Genomic DNA, 18,877 nt, shown 5'->3' on the forward strand with positions numbered 1-18,877 from the left:
CTCCGGATCGTAGCCTGTATATAGTAGGGTCGTCTGGGTCTCCGCTCGGTGGCGTCGAGGAGGTGGTGACGCCGGCGATGCGGTTTTTGGAGGTGAGCTTCTTCCCCTCCGGCGGCGGTGGTCTTCGGGAATGCTGCTGGGCGGAGCTCGCCTTCCCGGTGCTCCTCGGTCCGCGGATCGGGTGAGTGTCTCGTTCCCTCCCCGGATCGAAGGTGGTGGTCGATCTGGATCGTGAAGTCGAAGAAGTTGGTGATGGCGCGCGGCGCGGCGTCGTTGGTGGGGCGTGGAGTAGGTTCTTCGGTGCCGGTGAGCTCTGACTACCCCGCTGCTGAGGGGTTGCTTCGAATCCAAGGCGTGTGCGAAGCAATGGCAGCGGCCCGCCAGTCTCAGCTCTGGGTCGTCTCCGGCGAGGTCGGGGTCCTGTATGGCCTTATCTGTATTTTTTGTTTCTTTCAGGACCTATCTGTAAGATCGCTGCTGTAATATCATCTCTTTCTTCTAGCAAAAAAAAAAGGCCTCGATGGTGACCTGGTCGTTGTGGGGAAGACGAACGGCGGCGCCTCGATGGTGACCTGGCCGTGAGATGGGCCTTGGGCCCATACTGGTGGCCTTTGTTTTGGCACAGGCGTTAAGGATTGTGAGTCGTGCATATAGCCCTTGATGATGCTCCACGCTCGCCTGCCTGCTGTATCTTTTTCGCTACACAAAGAAAAGACATGACACGATCTTGAGGTCTGCTTTCATGATACTATGATGATGATCTTTGAGTAGTTACCATAGTTTAACGTGGGCAAACATATTAACCACTCCAGCCAGTTCATTAATTGTGAGGCTTACGTGATAGCAAATATTGTTCTTCTCTGTCTATTATCTCCATGGTTTACCACATTGCCTTAGGACGGTGCCTTTGAAGATGCGTCCGCAAGGCCGCCGTGGCTATTGTTCTAGCCGGTAAGAGGATTGTGGATGCCAACATGGATGCAGAGTCCTGCTGTCCATTGGGGTTCTAGGTTTGATGCTCTTATGGTGCTGTGAGACAATTGGAATTAAAATTTTATGATAGATGATCGAATTTTGACTTCTTACATGGTACGTTATCTATAGTTTTTAAATTGAACTAAATTTTAATTAAAAAGTTAGAATTATATATTTTTTGAGATACAGGTCGCTATTTCCTTCTATGCTCTTTTTACACAGGTAACACACAAACATAATATTTGTAGTTATTTAGCAGCAAGGCGCGGGCATGCTGCTAGTACCGGTATTATTTAAAAAAGTCATAGTATGTCAAATTAGTTATATATTATTATTAATGTGATTCCGTAGTGAAGCACGAGTAATATGCTAGTACTTCATAGGTATTACCATCAACATGGTCCGATTTTGGCAAGCCCGAGTGACCCATAGATGGTGGATGGGCCTATGGTCTGTCCGGGCGGCCGAGTTGTTGATTGATCCAAGATGGAGAGTCCAATGCAGGAGATCTAGCCGGATCCGGATACGTCATCATGAGCCGGATCCCAACTGAAATAGGACATTCAGAACCTTTCTTGTATAGTAGGTTGTACTGATTAGGTTAGAGCTAGTAGAGTCCGGCATGGACTCCTCCATGTAAATCCTAGATCTGAGCGCCTATATTAGTCGGATTCTGGGAGAACTTGCGGCAGGACAACAACTCATTGTAATCACGCACATGTTGCCTTATAATGAATTATAGCAGCATGTAGGGTCTCGCCGCCGTTGTGACATCTGAATCTGGATAACCCGTGTAACACCGTCCCGGAAAATCTTGTTGAGCGCAGATTGCCGTGGGAGTTGGAAATCTCTGTGGTGTAACTTTTCCTCAGGTCCCGACAACGGCGTTCGAAAATCTTGATGGTGCTCCGGTGATGGCGCCAGACAATCTTGTTGGCGGTTGTTGTGGAAGCGGTTGGGAAACCCCAAGAGGAAGGTGTGACGAGCACAACAGCAAGTTTTCCCTCAGTACGAAATGAAGGTTTAATCAACCAGTAGGAGAAAGGCGTGACTTCTAAAGGTGTTGCTGGCTGACCAGTGGCAGGACGCACTACCAGCGTCAGCAACAACGTGGAACCTGCACACAACACAACCAAAGTACTTTGCCCCAACTTTGATGGGGATATGCCCATAGGGGGTGGGTCGCCAGTCCCACTCGCCACGAGGATGAAGGCCCAGGAAGGACCGCCAGTCGCCTAACCGACTGGGCCCGAAGGCGACTGGGCCGAAGTCCCAAGGAGATGATCTGCTCGGTTCAAGATGGAGATTACTTGAAGAAGGGCGTGGTATCCCGGATTAATAGTAACTGATATGATTCGGAGTTATCCCCTTGTAACCCTAGGCCGGGGGTGGATATATAAACCCCCGGGCTAAACCCTAGAGGACACATCATCAGAGATCCAATCTCCCCATTGTAAGCTCTTGGCTTCACGCCGACTGAGCCCCCCCATTGTAATTCTCCACTGAGCAATAAGATCTAGCAGGACGTAGGCCTTTTACTCTCCGGAGGGGCTGAACCTGGGTAAAACCCTTGCGTCTCTTGCACCTCGACCCGTAGATGGCAATGTTCCCTTGCCCTCGCATCAATGAAGTGCTACCCCCTGTAGCATCTGCCGTGGTCATATCCGCGACAGTGGCGCCCACCGTGGGGCATGGGACATCAAGCCTCCGAGCTACGGCGAGGCCCTACTCGCCAGTACGGCGGCCGGTCACTTCCGGCAGGATGATCGCCACAGGCAGCTTCTTCCACATCCAGCCAAGCACTTACCGGCCTGCCTCGACACCACTCAAGCACGCCTGGATGGTGCCGATCGGCTCCATCGACCTCTTCGTTGGGCTCGCCGGCGTCAGCGACCCCACCGAGCCCCGTCCCGGTCGATCGCATGACCCCTTCGCGCCGGGACAGCTCCTTACCGCCACTCGCCCAGTTACCAGCGAGGTATACGCGGAGGCCGAGTCGGCCCTGGAGGACGACGCCGACTCGGCGGCTGTGGCGCCGATCGCCAACCCCATCGACACCGCGTCAGCTGCCGACTCCATCGACACCGTTCCAGCCGCCGACTCCGGTATCGCCGCGATCGACGCTGACTTCATCGACATCATCGCCATGGCATCGGTCGCTGGGTCCACCGCTGTGTCCCCGACCAGCCCCCCAGTCCCCGAGTGCGGCCCACTCGACCAACAACCGAATCGAGCCACGCCCCGCGCGAGTGATGGCCGCCGCCAACGGACAGCCCGTCGACGCGCGAACCCACATCGTCAACGACCAAGAATGGCGGGCGTGAAACCGGCTGAACGACCGCTACGCCGATGAAGCCCCACGCCAGAGCGCGTTCACTCGAGTCGGCCCCGCCTGCTTCGGGCCAATGATCAGAGGCGAGCCATACCCCGCTGGGTTCAAGGGGCCCCGTGACATCGAGAAGTACGACACACATATCGACCCCACAGTCTGGATCGATTCGTACGCCATGGCAATGGGGATCCAGGGCCACTCCGAGCTACTCGCCGCACGCTACCTGCCTCTCATGATGGACGGCGTCAATCGCCACTGGTTCAACACCCTCACCGCCAACAGCATCGACTCTTGGGAAGAAGCCCGCGCCGCATTCATCCAGCACTTCACCAGCGCGTACACTCGTGCGACAACCATAGAAGACCTGGATCGCTGTGTCCAGGGCCCACGCGAGTCGACTCACCGGTGGGTGCAGCGCTGGCAGGACATGTGGACGACCTCCAACGGCATCAGCACAGACACGGCAATCTACTGCTTCCGACGGTGCTGCCGGTACGAACCGCTAAGCGCCAAGCTCCGTCGCGTCAGCAGGGATAACATCTCGATCTCCAAGCTCTTCGACATCGCCACTCGCTACGCTGACGAAGATCCTACAGTCGACTCGGATGACGAGTACGGCCAGCGACGCAATCGCCGTCCCACTCACACAGAGCCTCGACGCGGCGACTACCGATTCAGCGGACGGTCTAACAACGGCAAACGTCACGGAGAAGGAGGACACAACGAGCTCGTCGCCAACGCCGACTACGAGCAGCACGAGCCAAAATCCTTCCGGCGCGACAACCGTGCACCATGGGAGGATCGGCCTCAGCCCAAGCGCTTCGACGCCCGCAGCCTCCTAGACGCCCCATGCATCTACCACAGCAAGGAGGGCAAGCCCTCCAATCAAACGACGGGAAACTGCTACTCCCTGAAGTAGATAGAAAAGGCCCGCCGCGCCAAGGAAAACGACGGCGGTAATCAGCACAAGGACCGCGCCAAGGACCCAGACCAGCACAAGGGAGAAGGCTTCGGTCGCAGCGCCGGCTCGCTCCACACCTTCACCGGGGTCGGCGACCGGCGGGACAGGAAGGTCCTCGCAAGAGCAGTGGCAGTACACGCGGTCATCCTCTCTGACGTACTCCGGTGGCTCAACTGGTCCGAGCAGAGCATCACCTGGAGTCGCGAAGATCACGCCCCCCGCATCGAGTACCCCGGCCGAGTGGCTCTGGTCGTCAGACCCAAGGTTGCCGACTACTGGCTGCCGAAAACCCTGATGGATGGAGGCAGCTCTATCAACATTCTGTATTACGAAACATTCCAGCGGCTCGGTTTACCTGACTCACGCCTCGAGGACACCAAGGTCACGTTCCATGGCATCGTTCCCGGGCGGAAGGCCTTCCCGATCGGCAAGGTTACGTTGCCAGTCACCTTCGGCACGCCCGTGAACTACCGCACCGAGCGGATAACATTCGAGGTGGTGAACTTCCGCAGCTCCTACCACTGTGTGCTCAGCCGGCAGGCGTTCGCCCGCTTCATGGCGGCACCCCACTACGCATACAACATGATGAAGATGCCAGGGCCTCGCGGCGTCATCACCGTCCACGGCGATCCGGAGATGGCACTGGAATGCGAGGACGTCAGCGCCAAGCTCGCCGACGCCGTCATCGCCGACGAACAAGACAACTCCGCCGAGCTCGCCAAGTACCCAGTCGATCGCAACGACCCCGCCATCCTGGAGAAGCCGACCGAGCTCGACTCGTCCGCAGCAACTTTCAAGCCTGCAACCGACACTCGCCAAGTAGATCTTGTAGAAAATGATCCAAGTAGGCAAATTACCATTGGGACGGGCCTGTCCGCCCAATAGGAAAGCGCGCTCATCAAGTTCCTCCGTGAGAATCGAGATATCTTTGCATGGAAACCATCTGACATGCCGGGTGTCCCGAGAGAACTTGCTGAGCACAAACTACACGTCGATCCCTCCGCGCGCCCCGTTAGGCAGGCAATGCGCCCTGTAGGAGAAGAGCGGCGACGCGCAATCGCCGAAGAAGTGAACCGTCTACTCGCCGCCGGCTTCATCATTGAAATCAAACACCCCAAGTGGCTGGCAAACCCAGTCCTGGTGCTAAAGAAGAACAAGACGTGGCGAATGTGTATCGATTACACCAGCCTCAACAGCGCATGCCCCAAGGACCCATTCGTCCTGCCGCGAATCGACCAGATTATCGATGCGGTCGCCGGGTCCGAGTCGCTATGCTTCCTTGATGCTTACTCCGGGTACAATCAAATAAAGATGGCCAAGGAAGACCAAGAGAAGACAACATTCATTACGCCCTTAGGTGCCTACTGCTACACGTCCATGACCTTCGGCCTCAAGAACGCCGGAGCGACGTACCAACGGTGCATGAACAGCTGCCTGGAAAGCCAAATCGGCCGCAACGTGCACGTCTACATCGACGACGTGGTAGTCAAGTCGACTCACCAGGCCGACCTCATCAACGACCTCGCCGAAACATTCGCCAACTTACGGCGATACAAGATCAAGCTCAACCCTCTAAAGTGCACCTTTGGGGTCCCTTCTGGACAGCTGCTCCGCTACATCGTCTCCAAACGAGGCATCGAGCCTAACCCGGAGAAGACACTGGCGGTCATGCGCACCAAGCAACCAACCTGCCTGGTCGACGCGCAAAAACTCGCCAGCCGGGTCGCCGCCCTCAGTCGCTTCATACCCCGGCTCGGCGACAAGGCCATGCCACTCTACCGCTTGCTCAAGAAGTCAGAGTCATTCAGGTGGACAGACGAAGCGCAACGGGCTCTGGAAGAGCTCCAACACGCCCTTCGGAATGCCCCTATACTTGCGGCCCCGCTACCAAAAGAGACTATGCTGTTATACGTCGCCGCGTCGAACCGCGCAGTAAGCGCGGTCATGGTTGTCGAACGCAAGGAAGAGGGAAAGGAGCAGCTGGTACAGCGCCCGGTCTACTACATCAGCGAAGCTCTAATCGAATCCAAGCAACGATACCCGCACTACCAAAAGCTGGTGTACGCAGTCCTCAGGGCCCAGAGGCGACTAGCCCCTACTTCCACGAGCACCCCATCAAGGTAGTCGCCTCAACACCGCTCGCCGACATCATCCGTAACCGCGATGCAACTGGCCGGATCGCCAAGTGGGCAGTCGAACTCGGCGTCCACAACATCACCTACGAGTCGCGCCACGCCATTAAATCTCAGGCACTCGCCGACTTCCTCGCCGACTGGGAAGAGGCCCAGCAACCAAGCTCCCCCGCGGACCTCAAGCACTGGACACTGCACTTCGACGGTTCCAAGAACCTCGAGGGGGCAGGCGCGGGAGTCGTCCTCACATCGCCAAAGGGCGACACCGTGAAGTACGTCCTGCAACTCAGATTCGAGCCCTGCACCAACAACATGGCCGAGTACGAGGCGCTTCTACACGGCATGCGAGTAGCAAAAGAGATGGGCGCAACACGGCTGCGCTGCCTCGGCGATTCCGACCTGGTCGCTAGCCAGACTTCTGGCACCTGCGACGCCACCGACGCCAACATGATTGCACACAAGCGCGCCGTCGATCAAGCCGGCGCTAGCTTCGCCGGCCACGTCGTCGAATTGGTCGACATGCGCAAGAATGAGGAAGCTGATGCGCTAGCCAGAATCGGGTCAAAGCGACTCCAACCCCCTCCAGGCGTCGTCTTGGATATCCTCAGCCACCCCTCGGTGCGCGCACCCCGCGAGCTGGACATTGCTGAACCTCCTGCTCCCGACTCCACCCTAGTCGCACTCGCTTCCGACAGCGTCGACTGGACCGAGCCATACATGAGCTACCTCGAGCGCCAGATACTGCCAATGGACGAAGCCAAAGCACGAACTATCGTACGCAGGTGCAAGTCTTTCACCATCATCAATAAAGAACTATACAAGCGCAGTGTCTCGGGAGTGTTCCAACGATGCATCGCCGCCGAAGAAGGGCGCAACATCCTCCGCGACATCCACGCAGGGGACTGCGGCCACCACGCAGGCGCGCGTTCCATAGTCGCCAAAGCTTTCCGTCACGGCTTCTATTGGCCAACAGCCCACGAAGATGTAGTCGCGCTCGTCCGTTCGTGCGCCGGGTGCCAAAAGTACGCAAGCCAGTCGCACATGCCTGGATCAGCATTGAAGACCATCCCCCTAACCTGGCCCTTCGCCGTCTGGGGCCTGGACATGGTAGGGAAGTTCAAAACGGCCCCCGGCGGATACACTCACCTCCTGGTCGCGGTGGACAAGTTCACCAAATGGGTGGAAGCAAAACCCATAAAGAAGTGCGACGGGAAGACAGCCACAAAGTTCCTACGCGAACTCATCTATCGATATGGCTACCCTCACAGCATCATAACCGACAATGGCACCAATTTTGCCAAAGGGGAAATGGCCGACTTCTGCGAGGAGAAAGGCATCCGACCCGACCTCGCGTCAGTCGCACATCCCGAGTCGAACGGCCAGGCAGAAAGAGCGAACCAGAGCATCCTCCACGGACTCAACCCGCGCCTGGTCGTGCCCCTGGAACGCGCAGCCGGTTGCTGGACAGAAGAGCTCCCCTCAGTGCTGTGGGGCATCCGCACAACACCAAACAGATCGACCGGCTTCACGCCTTTCTTTCTGGTGTATGGCGCCGAGGCAGTTATGCCCACGGATATCGCCTACGACTCGCCTCGGGTCGTTAACTACGCCGAGGAAGACAACGAGCGAGCTCGCCAAGATGATATCGACCTCCTTGACGAGGCCAGAGACCTCGCACTCTCCAGGACCGCCATCTACCAGCAAGATCTCCGCCGCTACCACAGTCGTCGCGTTCGGAGTCGCTCCTTCCAAGTTGGAGACCTCGTGCTCTGCCTAATCCAAGACAAGAAAGGCATGCACAAGCTATCCCCGCCCTGGGAGGGACCGTTCGCCGTCAGCCGCGTACTCGGCAATGACTCCTACTACCTCACAGACGTCCGCAAGGACGACAAAGGCGAACCGCTCACCAGAGAGGTGGAGCGCCCCTGGAACGTCAACCTCCCCCGACGGTTTTACACCTAAGGACAAAGTGTAACCCACCAATTCAGAGGTTAATAAAAGTCGCCGATTGCATTGATCTCCAACTCCGATTGCCTCTCCATCGCCCACTAGCTATCTCCATCTCTCATCTCGGTACATACCGACCCAGTCGCCATGACAAGCGACTTGGTACTGAGAGACCTTCGGTCCCCGGTGCTGGAAGAGTGAAGTCCACGATCGGCCAAGTAGCCGGGCTAACAAGGGCACGGCGGGGCGACTAGGCGCAACACCAGGCCCGATCACCTACCGCCCCTTACGTCGTCAGGTGAAAACGGCGACTGGAACCCACAGCAGGGTCGCATGCTCGACCAACCCCTCGGGCCACGGCGACCGTCTCGTGCTACGCATACAGCACACCAATGCCCTCCTCTACCTTAGGCTGGCGACTTGAATGGCCAAGTACTTCGACCAGGGACCCCACAAAACGGACCCGCAGCTCGCCAAGGAAAAATGCCCACAAGAACCCCCTTTGGAGTCGCCTAGCGACTGGCTCACCGAGCCACGACGAGCGGCGCGCTACATACAAACAACGCAACTATAAACCAACCACTACTCCACCCATGAGGCTGCTATTCGCACTATAATGACTACGTACTGCGACTGGGGACGCCCAGCTCGACAAGGAAAACAGTCAAGTCGATAGCCTTCATCGGGGTCGCAGGGCGACTGGCTTCTTAGCCATGGAGAGTCGGACCCAACTCCAAACCAAAAACATCGCCGTCACACTCGCATAATCCAAAGGCGACCATCGAGTATACTTAAGCAAAAGTTGACATCTTATTTACAAATGACACCCGCTCGCGGGAATTAGAATTACTTCTTATACAGGAACCCAAGATTCTACTGGGACGGTCCCGGAGCTTCCTCTACCACAGGCTCGGCATCGCCATCGCCATGACGAAATTTCGGCGTGTACAAAACGACTGGGTACGTGGACAGGGAGCCGGTGGCCGCGACGTGGAAGAGACGCTCCGCGGGATAGTCCACCGGGCCGGCCTCCTTTTCCACGTCCCCAGGCGCCGCCTGGCTAGGGATGTGAGTCTCCAAGTCGGCGGTCGCCAGCACCCGGTCGGCAAAGGGGCGAACCGCCTCCATCAAGCGCAGCACCTCGGCGACGTCGAATTCGCCAGTCTCCAAGGGGAAGCCAGCAGTGACCTCCTCCACGTCGAACCCCTCGGAGTAGTGCGCCAGTACCATGCTCAAAGCCATGGTAATGCCAACACGGCAGGAGGAGCGGCGAAGCCAGTCAACGACGGCCGGGATATTGGACACGGCCCTGAAGACGGACGGCGTGTCTCGGGGGATCACCTCCCGCGGACTCAGGTACTGGAGTGCCGCCAGTATCTCCCCCGCGCAGGCAATGATGCGCGCGGTCGCGGTCGACAGGCACTCCCGTGGAGTCGCCGTCTCCGTGAAGTCGCTTGTACCTACAGCCAACAACACAAGGAAGAGAAATAAGAACTCGCTCGCCATGCTCGGGGACTGGCCCCCGAAGCCGACTCGCCATGCTCGGAGACTGGCCCCCGAAGCCGACTCGCCATGCCCGGGGACTGGCCCCCGACGCCGACTCGCCACACTCGGGGACTCGCCGCCGCGGCAATCAACAATAAAACAACAGGAGAGAGATGGAAACTTACCAAGAAGCTACCGCGACATCTCGCGGACGAAAGCCTCGAAGTTGGTCTTCTCGGCCTGCACCGCCAGGACGATGCCCTCGGACGCCTCCTTCTCCGCGGCCAACTCCTTGGCGTGCTGCTGCTTCAAGGCCGCGACCTCTTCCAGCAGAGCCGCGGCGGCCCCACGCGCAGAATCCCGTGCATCAGTCGCGGCCTCCAGCTTCACCTTGTACTCGGCGATGACATCTTCCAGCTCCCGGCCCTTCTGCTCCAAGACCTTCGTCAAGTCCGCCACCTCCGCTTTCGCCTTTTTCCGGGCCTCTTCAACCTGCTGCGCCCGGAACTCGGCTTCGCGGTAGAAGGATTCCTTGACGAACCCTTCCCGAGCCTCGGCAAGCGCCTTCGCCTGCGCCTCTGCTACAAAAAAAAGGAGGGCGGTGAGAACAGAAGTACAAGCAAGGCGAGCGCGACTGAGAGAGGAAAGCGAGTGGGCATGACTTACTGCCCAGAGCAATGAGCTTCCGGTTCTTTTGCGCCGCCTCCTCCACGAGCGCGGTCAATCGCTTAACCTCTGCCTGCACAAAAAACAATGCCAGGGTCAATAAAAGCAGTCCAGACAGGCAATAAGAGACTCGACTCGCCCTTCCAGGCCAAGTCGACCCTCGGGGACTGGGGGGCGACTGGACTGCGAGTACAGAAATACTCACCACGTGTGCTTCACCAAGCGCCGTATGGAGCTCAGTGAAGGTCATGGTAGAGGGCGGTGGACGGCGCGACTCGGCCGCCTCACCCGCCTGCATCACCGCTTCGGTCGACGGCGCCCCGTCTGTCCGCGTCTCGGGGTCGCTAGGGCGGACTCGGTCCCTAGCGGCCTTGGACCGGCGCTCCTTCAGCGGCACCGAGAGACCGCCCTCCTCGGCGGTGTCTTCTTCGGCCTCGGGTGCCCTCTGGCCCTCGATCGACCCGACGCCCACCGACTCCGCTTCCACCACGGGTGGAACGGCGCTCGGTCCCATCGCGGCGCTCGCCATGCCCCCGCGAACCATGCTAGGCAAGGGGAAGACTTCGGCGGTGGGCTCGGTGCGGCTGGCGCTCGCCTTCTCAGCCTAGCTCGCGGCGACGGGCTCCTCCGGAGCCGACCCCGCGCCCCCAAGGTCGGAAGGCGCCGCTTTCTTCTCCGCGGCCTTCTTCAGTTCGGCCGCCTTCTTCGCCTCGGCCGCCCTCGTGGCCGCCGCCCCAATTGTGGCCGGTCTCGCCAAGACCTTCCTCTTGGACCTACAGGGGAGCGGGGTGAGTCGACATCCAATCCCGCCATGAAGAGAACAAGTTTGACAGGGAGCACTTACTTCACCGTGGGGATCGCCTTTACGCCCGGACCGGCCCGAGCTCCCGCGTCGATTGCGTCCTTCAGGGGGCGCTGAAGCTTTATGGAACCCTCCAGGATAGTTGGGCGCAGTCGCTTCGACAGCGGCTCGGCCCCTTCCTTGGAAGGCTCCTCCTCCCCCTCCGGGTGAGAGGTCGCCTCCTCATCCCCTGCGCCCTGAGATGAAGACCCGGCGCCCCTCTTCGACCCGCGTGGGAGTCGGACGAAGTCCCGCGCTTCGGAGTCCGACTCGGTGCGCTCCTCCTCGTCGTCAACCTCTTCTTCTTCGCCTTCGGTCATTTCCAGAGGCTCCTTCCCGGCGAGGGGGGGGGGGGAGATGGTCAGCGATTTTCTACCACCGCTGCATTCGAATCAAGGAAACAAGTCAGAAAAGAGAAGCATTGCCAAGGCGTCCGGAGTCGCTGCACAAGGTGTTACCTGAGGCGCCGGGTTGTCCTCGGAGAAGGGCTGCAGGCCGTCCTCGAAGGAGGTGAAGGTGGCCGTGGTGATCTTAGCGAGCGCCTTCCGGTACTCGCCCTCGTCCCACTCGGTCGCCGTCGACCGGGTGCAGTCGTTTTGCCCCCGGTACTCCCACATGGAGTGAGCTCGGCACCGCAGGGGGATCAGCCGGCGGCCAAGCCAGCAGTTGTACATGTTGGCCGCCGTCAGGCCATTGTCCTTGTTGGGGGGATAACCCCCGGTATGCCAAAGGCATGCCAAACCGGATGGTTTGAGCCATCGAGATACCGGTTTAATGTTCTTACCGGAAACAAAGGTAGGAGTTTGGGCTAAGTGAAGCTAAGCCGGTATCCCCAAGGGGGTATGCCGGAACCCGGTAAAGAAGATACAGGAGAGAAGGGCCTGTCGGCAGGACTGGTCAAAGATTCTCTTCAGAGCAAGAAGACAAGGATGAGCTAAGCAAAGCGGCTTTAATCAGAGCCCTGGCGCCAAGGAGAGAGATGACGCTGAAAGAAGCCGGAGGACGTCAACGTCCCTGATTAAAGAAGACTCCGGCGTCATCTGTGATTAAAGTAGCTTTGTAAAGTAGTTTGTCCAGTCAAAGATGCCATTAGGGTTTCTTGTTCTGTAAGCCACCCTCTCCCCTATATAAGGAGAGGGGGTACTGCCTCATACAGGCGCGTGTCCACAGAGGAGATTAGACGATAGAACTTGTATTCAAGCACTTGTAACCATGTTGAGATCAATGAAGCTAGCGATCTAGTAAAGAGTTCTTCCTCTTGTCTCTCTTCTTGCATACCGGCCTTTGGTTGTGTTCTTGAGGAAAGCATCCGGAAGTTCATCCCATCTAGTCGCAAACCCTCCCCCGAATCCTCTAGCGTCCATTCGGCCCCAATCTAAGCCATCCTATGGCATCTGTCTGTTCGCCACGACGACAGTTGGCGCCCACCGTCACCTCCACCGGCACCTTTAGGCCGGAATGTTTACGAGGGCCCGCATATGTGCTGTGTTGTCTTTGTCACTGAGCCAATAGACAGGCAAAGTGTGCACCGCCGCTCCATGGAGGTCAACGCCGTAATGCCGGCAGTTCCCAGATACATGCTGTGGTCAGATCAGGAAATTACCTGGTCATTTAAGGATCACCCTAAAATCATGCCGAATCCGGGTGGATATGCTCTTGTTGTGGACCCAATCATGAAAGGGCCGCAAACTCGAGTAAAATTCAGCAAGGTGCTGATAGACAACGGCAGCAGCATAAACATCATGTACAAGCACACCATGCATACGCTGGGCATAACAGAAAACATGCTTCAGCCCACGCGTACGACGTTCCACGGAATCGTTCCGGGCTTATCCTGTGCTCCGGTAGGAAAAGTTAGGGTGGACGTAGCATTTGGAGGACGTGACAATTGCTGGGTTGAAAATGTTGAGTTTGAGGTGGTAGACCTAGACAGTCCTTACCATGCGTTGCTGGGAAGGCCAACGTTGGCAGCTTTCATGGCTACCACTCACACAGCTTACCTCAAAATGAAGATGCCGGCACCTCGTGGACCCTTGACTGTGGTGGGGAACTATAAGGTCTCACTGGAAACTGCATCTGCCGGATCAAACCTAGCGGAATCGCTGGTGATCGCGGAGGAAAAAAGAAGAATGCAAACTGCGGTTGCACTGGCTCAATCCTCACAGTTGAGTTTAGCGGCAATGAGTGGAAGCTTGGGCTCACCGGCATTCAAGCCGACGAATGAAACAAAGGACATTGTGCTGAATCCGGCTTACCCAGAGCGCACCGTTCGCATCGGTGCCGGACTCGATCAAGCATAGGAAAGCGCGCTCGTCAGCTTCCTCCGTGAGAATCGGAATATCTTTGCCTGGTCAACTGATGACTTGGTAGGTGTTCCGAGGGAGCTGGCTGAGCACTCCTTGAATGTCCGGAAAGACGCCAAGCCGGTGCGGCAACCCTTGCGCCGGTTCGCTGAAGATAGGAGGAAAATCATAGGAGAAGAAGTAACCAAACTGCTTGTTGCCGGATTCATTGTGGAGGTCACGCACACAGAGTGGCTGGCCAATCCGGTAATGGTCGAAAAGAAAAAAGATGAGAACCTGGAGGCAAAAGCTCCAAAGGTGTGGCGCATGTGCATCGACTACACCAACCTAAACAAAGCTTGCCCAAGAGACCCTTTTCCTTTACCACGGATCGATCAAGTGATTGATTCAACTGCTGGGTGTGAGTTGTTGTCCTTCCTGGATGCGTATTCCGGTTTCCACCAAATTCCCTTGAAAAAGGAAGATCAAATAAAAACTGCGTTCATTACCCCGCACGGGGCTTATTGCTATGTCACTATGCCTTTTGGTTTGTGCAACGCTGGTGCAACGTACCAGCGCTGTATGCAAAAATGCTTGTTTGATCAAATTGGGAAGAATGTGCAAGTCTATGTAGACGACATTGTGATAAAAACTAAGGTAAAGAACACCTTAACCGATGACATCCGGCAAACATTCGATAACCTAAGACGGTTCCGGATGAAGCTTAATCTGGCAAAATGTACTTTCGGTGTCCCTGCCGGCAAGTTGCTCGGTTTCCTTGTGTCAAGCCGGGGCATTGAAGTCAATCCGGTAAAAATCCGGGCAATAGAAAGAATGACTATCCCACGAGAGCTAAAAGATGTGCAAAAATTTACCGGAAGCTTGGCATCGCTAAGCCGGTTCGTAAGCAGGCTAGGAGAGAAAGCTCTGCCACTCTATGCTCTCATGAAAAAATCTGACACGTTCGTCTGGACCCCTCAGGCAGACGCAGCGTTTAAAGAACTGAAAACAATGCTGGCCACAGCACCTATACTGGCTTCACCTCTAGAAAGAGAACCTATGCTATTATACATAGCAGCAACAAACCGGGTTGTGAGCGTAGTGGTTGTGGTTGAAAGAGAAGAGGAAGGAAAAACCGTCCAGAGGCCGGTATACTACCTGAGCGAGGTGCTCTCCCTCTCAAAACAAAACTACCCTCACTTCCAGAAGATGACTTATGGCGTGTACATGGCCGCCACAAAACTCAAGCATTACTTTGAAGAACATCCTATGAAGGTGGTGAGTGAAGCGCCAATCTCCGATATCATGTGCAACAAGGACGCTAGCGGAAGGATTGCAAAATGGGCAATCCAGATATCACCATATGTACCAGCGTACGAAAGAAGAGATGCCATAAAATCACAGGCTTTGGCCGATTTCCTCGTTGATTGGGCGGAGATGCAATACAAACCGCCAGACCAGAGGATAGAATATTGGAAAATGCATTTTGATGGATCCAAACTCAAAGAGGGTCTAGGTGCCGGTGTGGTGCTCACCTCACCAAAAGGAGATCACCTCCGGTACGTTTTGCAAGTACATTTCAGGGCATCGAACAATGTCGCTGAATATGAAGCTTTGATCCACGGGCTTAAGGTCGCAAAAGAAATTGGTGCGCACCGGATCATTTGCTATGGAGATTCAGATCTTGTGGTACAGCAGTGTTCCGGGGATTGGGATGCGAAAGATGCCAACATGGCCTCGTACCGGTTTCACGTGCAAAAGATTGCCGGATTCTTCGAAGGGTGTGAGTTTCACCACGTGCCGCGCGCAGAAAATGAAGCCGCGAATGCTTTGTCCAAGATGGGCTCATCTAGGCAAGAAATCCCTCCCGGAATAGCTTTGGCTCACTTAAGAGTACCATCGATCAAACCAAGCCCAGAGTCGGAATCAATTTTCGTACCGGAGTCACATGTAGTACCCATGGATATTGATGAAGGAAACCCGGGGACTGCACCGGTAAACTCGGGGACTGCTCCGGCAAGCTCGGGGACTGCTGTACCCATACCGGAAGAAACGATGCTGGTAGATAGCATGGAGATAGATGCACCGGTGTTTTTAGTTCGAGAGACACCGTCGTGGGTTAAACCTATTAAGGAATTCCTGATCAACGGCACCTTGCCGGATGACGAAAATGAATCAAGGAGAATACAAAGAAGGTCCAAAGCATATACATTCATCAATGGTGAGGTGTACAAGAGAAGCGTTACCGGTGTCCTTCAAAGATGTGTGGAACCGGAAGAAGGGAAAGAAATGCTTGAGGAGATTCACCAAGGAGAATGTGGGCATCATGCTTCATCAAGGGCGCTGGTAGCAAAAGTATTCCGGCATGGGTTTTATTGGCCCACTGCTTTGGAAAACGCTGAGGATTTGGTAAGAAAATGCAACGGGTGCCAGAGGTACGCCAAGCAAAATCATACCCCAGCGTCCGGTTTAAAAACAATACCATTAACATGGCCGTTTGCCGTTTGGTGCCTCGATATGGTTGGCCCATTCAAAACTGCAAGGAGCAGCATGACTCACATCTTGGTTATGGTGGATAAATTCACCAAATGGCTAGAAGTGAAACCTATCCTAAAATGTGATGGGCGCACAGCGGTGAAGTTCTTGAAAGATGTCATTTTGCGGTATGGATACCCGCACAGCATCATCACTGACAATGGAACCAACTTTGCTCAAGGTGAGTTCAAAAGGTTTTGTGAGGACAACAACATCCGGTTGGATTTGTGCTCAGTGGCACACCCACAAGGCAATGGCCAAGTGGAAAGAATGAACGCTTTGGTACTTTCCGGTATCAAGCCAAGACTCATTGATGCGGTGGAAAAATCGCCGAGATGTTGGCTTGATGAGCTACCATCAGTGCTGTGGAGTATAAGAACAACTCCAAACCGGTCTACCGGATACACTCCGTTCTTCATGGTTTATGGAGCAGAAGTGGTCATAGCAACTGACATCATTCATGATTCACCAAGGGTACAGCTCTATACTGAGCAAGAGGTCAAAGAGGCCAGAGAAAATGATGTGGACTTGCTAGAAGAAGCAAGAGAGCTGGCTTTGGCAAGAACAGCCATTTACCAAAGAAACCTCGACGCTATCATAGCCGGAAGGTTAACCCGAGAGTTTTCCGGGAAGGAGATCTGGTGCTACGCCTAGTGCAGCGCACTGAAGGCCGGCATAAGCTCTTACCACCATGGGAAGGTCCCTTCATTGTAAGCAAGGTGCTTCACAATGATGCATACTACTTGATCGATGCACAGGAGTGGAAAAAAGGAAAGGCGGACAGGTCCGGAGAGGAGAGCAAGCGTCCATGGAACGTAGCTCTGTTGCGTCCTTTCTACTCTTGAAGTTGTGGTGTAAGAAGTTCCTTTTTGTACCTTACATGCTATGAATAAAAGATGTCGGAACCTTGAATGAGTCTCGGGGACTACCACAACTTAAGTTGCATGTAACTTGTTTATTTTTTCAGTTTACCGGTTGCTTATTGAACGTTTTTTCTTTCCGGTTTAGTAGTTGGCTAAATCCTACCGGAGTCTTCGACTCTGCTGCTGTCCGCAACCCGGCTTCATGGCAAGCAAGATAAACCGGTAGGGGATAAGCACATGAACTGCGAAGAGGGAGAGCAGGAAAGAACAATCCGGAAAATCTAACTAACCCCGGTTAAACCGGTTTTTTGCAAAATTTCGAAGTTATTTCTAAGTTCAAGAAAATGTTTGTTTGGTGAAAGAACCTTGTGCTCATACGCCAAAGAACGCCCAGAGAAGGCAGGCAGAGCCAAGGCAAAAGAACCAAGTGTGCATCGAATTGGATGCGGAAACAATTTGGAAATCTTTGCAGTGCAGGATAAAAGCAAAACCAAAAGCAAATATGCTAAGGCAAACTTAAGATAATTAACTACTGGTATAACTTACCGGCATAAAATGTTGTGCGACAACCAAAAGCGGACTTAAAGTTTTACATCATAAGCCCCGGCATACCGGGGCAGAATTTAACAGAACATTGTGTTGAGACACGCAGGACCAAACAGCATGACACAGGTAAATCTTCAGACAGGTAGATAATCAGGCAGCGGGGGCTTCAGGAGGGGCATCGCCAGCACCAGCGTCGCCCAGAGGCTCCTCCTCGGCTTCATCCTCCTCCTCGTCGAGATAATCTTTGACGTCAGGAGGGGGAGGGATGAAGGTGCGCATGTCGGCGTACTCCGCGATGTGGTACGCGCGATCCTGCCGCTTAGCGGTGAGAATCAGGTCCAGATCGGTTTCCGCGCCTTCGCGCACTCCGGTGAGGGCATCCAGGTTCAGCTCCGGGTACCAGGAGCAAGCAACGCGGAGGGCAGAGTCTGCTCCGGCGCGGGCGGCAGAGCACTGCCACTCACGGATCCTCTTGCCGGCGCCCTTGAGACGGTCGCTGATGAGTGAGAAAGTGTCCGGCACCTCCTCGCCAGGCCACAGAGTCCTGAAGAGCTGGGTAGCTACATCAGGAATGTCAAATAAGTTGCGATCTATGGCGCGCATATGAGACACCCGCGCATTCAGCGCGACCAGATGGTCATAGGGGGTCCATGGCACGGCAAGATTCACTTGGCCCTGGGAAGTACGGCGCTCGTCAACCTTCTTAACAGCATACTTCTGAGAATCCGGGAAGAGGCCTGTGCAAGGAAAGAAAAAGGCTAAGGAAGGGAATCCGGAAGAAAATGCAACCGGAAGGAAAGATAGCGAGAAGAAAATGCGATCGGAAGAAAAAAGGCTTGCGGGCAGTAGTCAGGAAGCGCAAAGGGAAAGGACTTACGATAGGCAAGTGTGTCGGTTTGCAACACCAGCCTGTTGCACTCCTTCTGCTCCTCCTCCAGCCGCGCAGCTTTCTCCTCGGCAGCCTTCTGGGCTTTGGCCAGCTCCTCCAGCTCAGCTAGCAACACCGAGTTGGCGTTGCCGGCATCTTCAAGAGCTTCATTCATCTTGGCCGCTGCATCAGTTTCGGCAGCTTTGAGGGCCTTAGCATGATCAAGCCCCAACTGGATGAGCTGGGACTTGAGCTCCTGGTAGCTGGTCTTCTGGGCGCTCAGCTCCTCCTGATGCCGCCGGATGAGCTGGTCCTTCTCCCCTGCAACCCGGAAAAGAAGGTGTTAACAAGATTGTGCTGGTAAAGATGAAAAGAAAACCAAGTTAACAGGAGAAAGGAAAGAATTGTACGTTGGGCGGCAGCGAGCTGCTCCTTGAGAGCCTC

The 18,877-nt window shown here is 55.5% G+C and overlaps 1 protein-coding gene across 1 annotated transcript; it reads left to right on the forward strand.

Annotated features, from left to right (window-relative positions):
* The first annotated feature begins 252 nt into the window (after positions 1–252).
* On the forward strand, positions 253–8,771 carry LOC139833851 (uncharacterized). The gene is made up of 4 exons (XM_071824207.1): positions 253–436; positions 2,943–3,130; positions 6,815–8,275; positions 8,646–8,771. The coding sequence occupies exons 1-4, from the start codon at positions 253–255 to the stop codon at positions 8,769–8,771; spliced, it is 1,959 nt and encodes a 652-aa protein (XP_071680308.1).
* Positions 8,772–18,877: the final 10,106 nt, after the last annotated feature.

This window comes from Lolium perenne, chromosome 7 (genome assembly GCF_019359855.2).
Source record: "Lolium perenne isolate Kyuss_39 chromosome 7, Kyuss_2.0, whole genome shotgun sequence".
Taxonomy (NCBI): domain Eukaryota; kingdom Viridiplantae; phylum Streptophyta; class Magnoliopsida; order Poales; family Poaceae; genus Lolium; species Lolium perenne.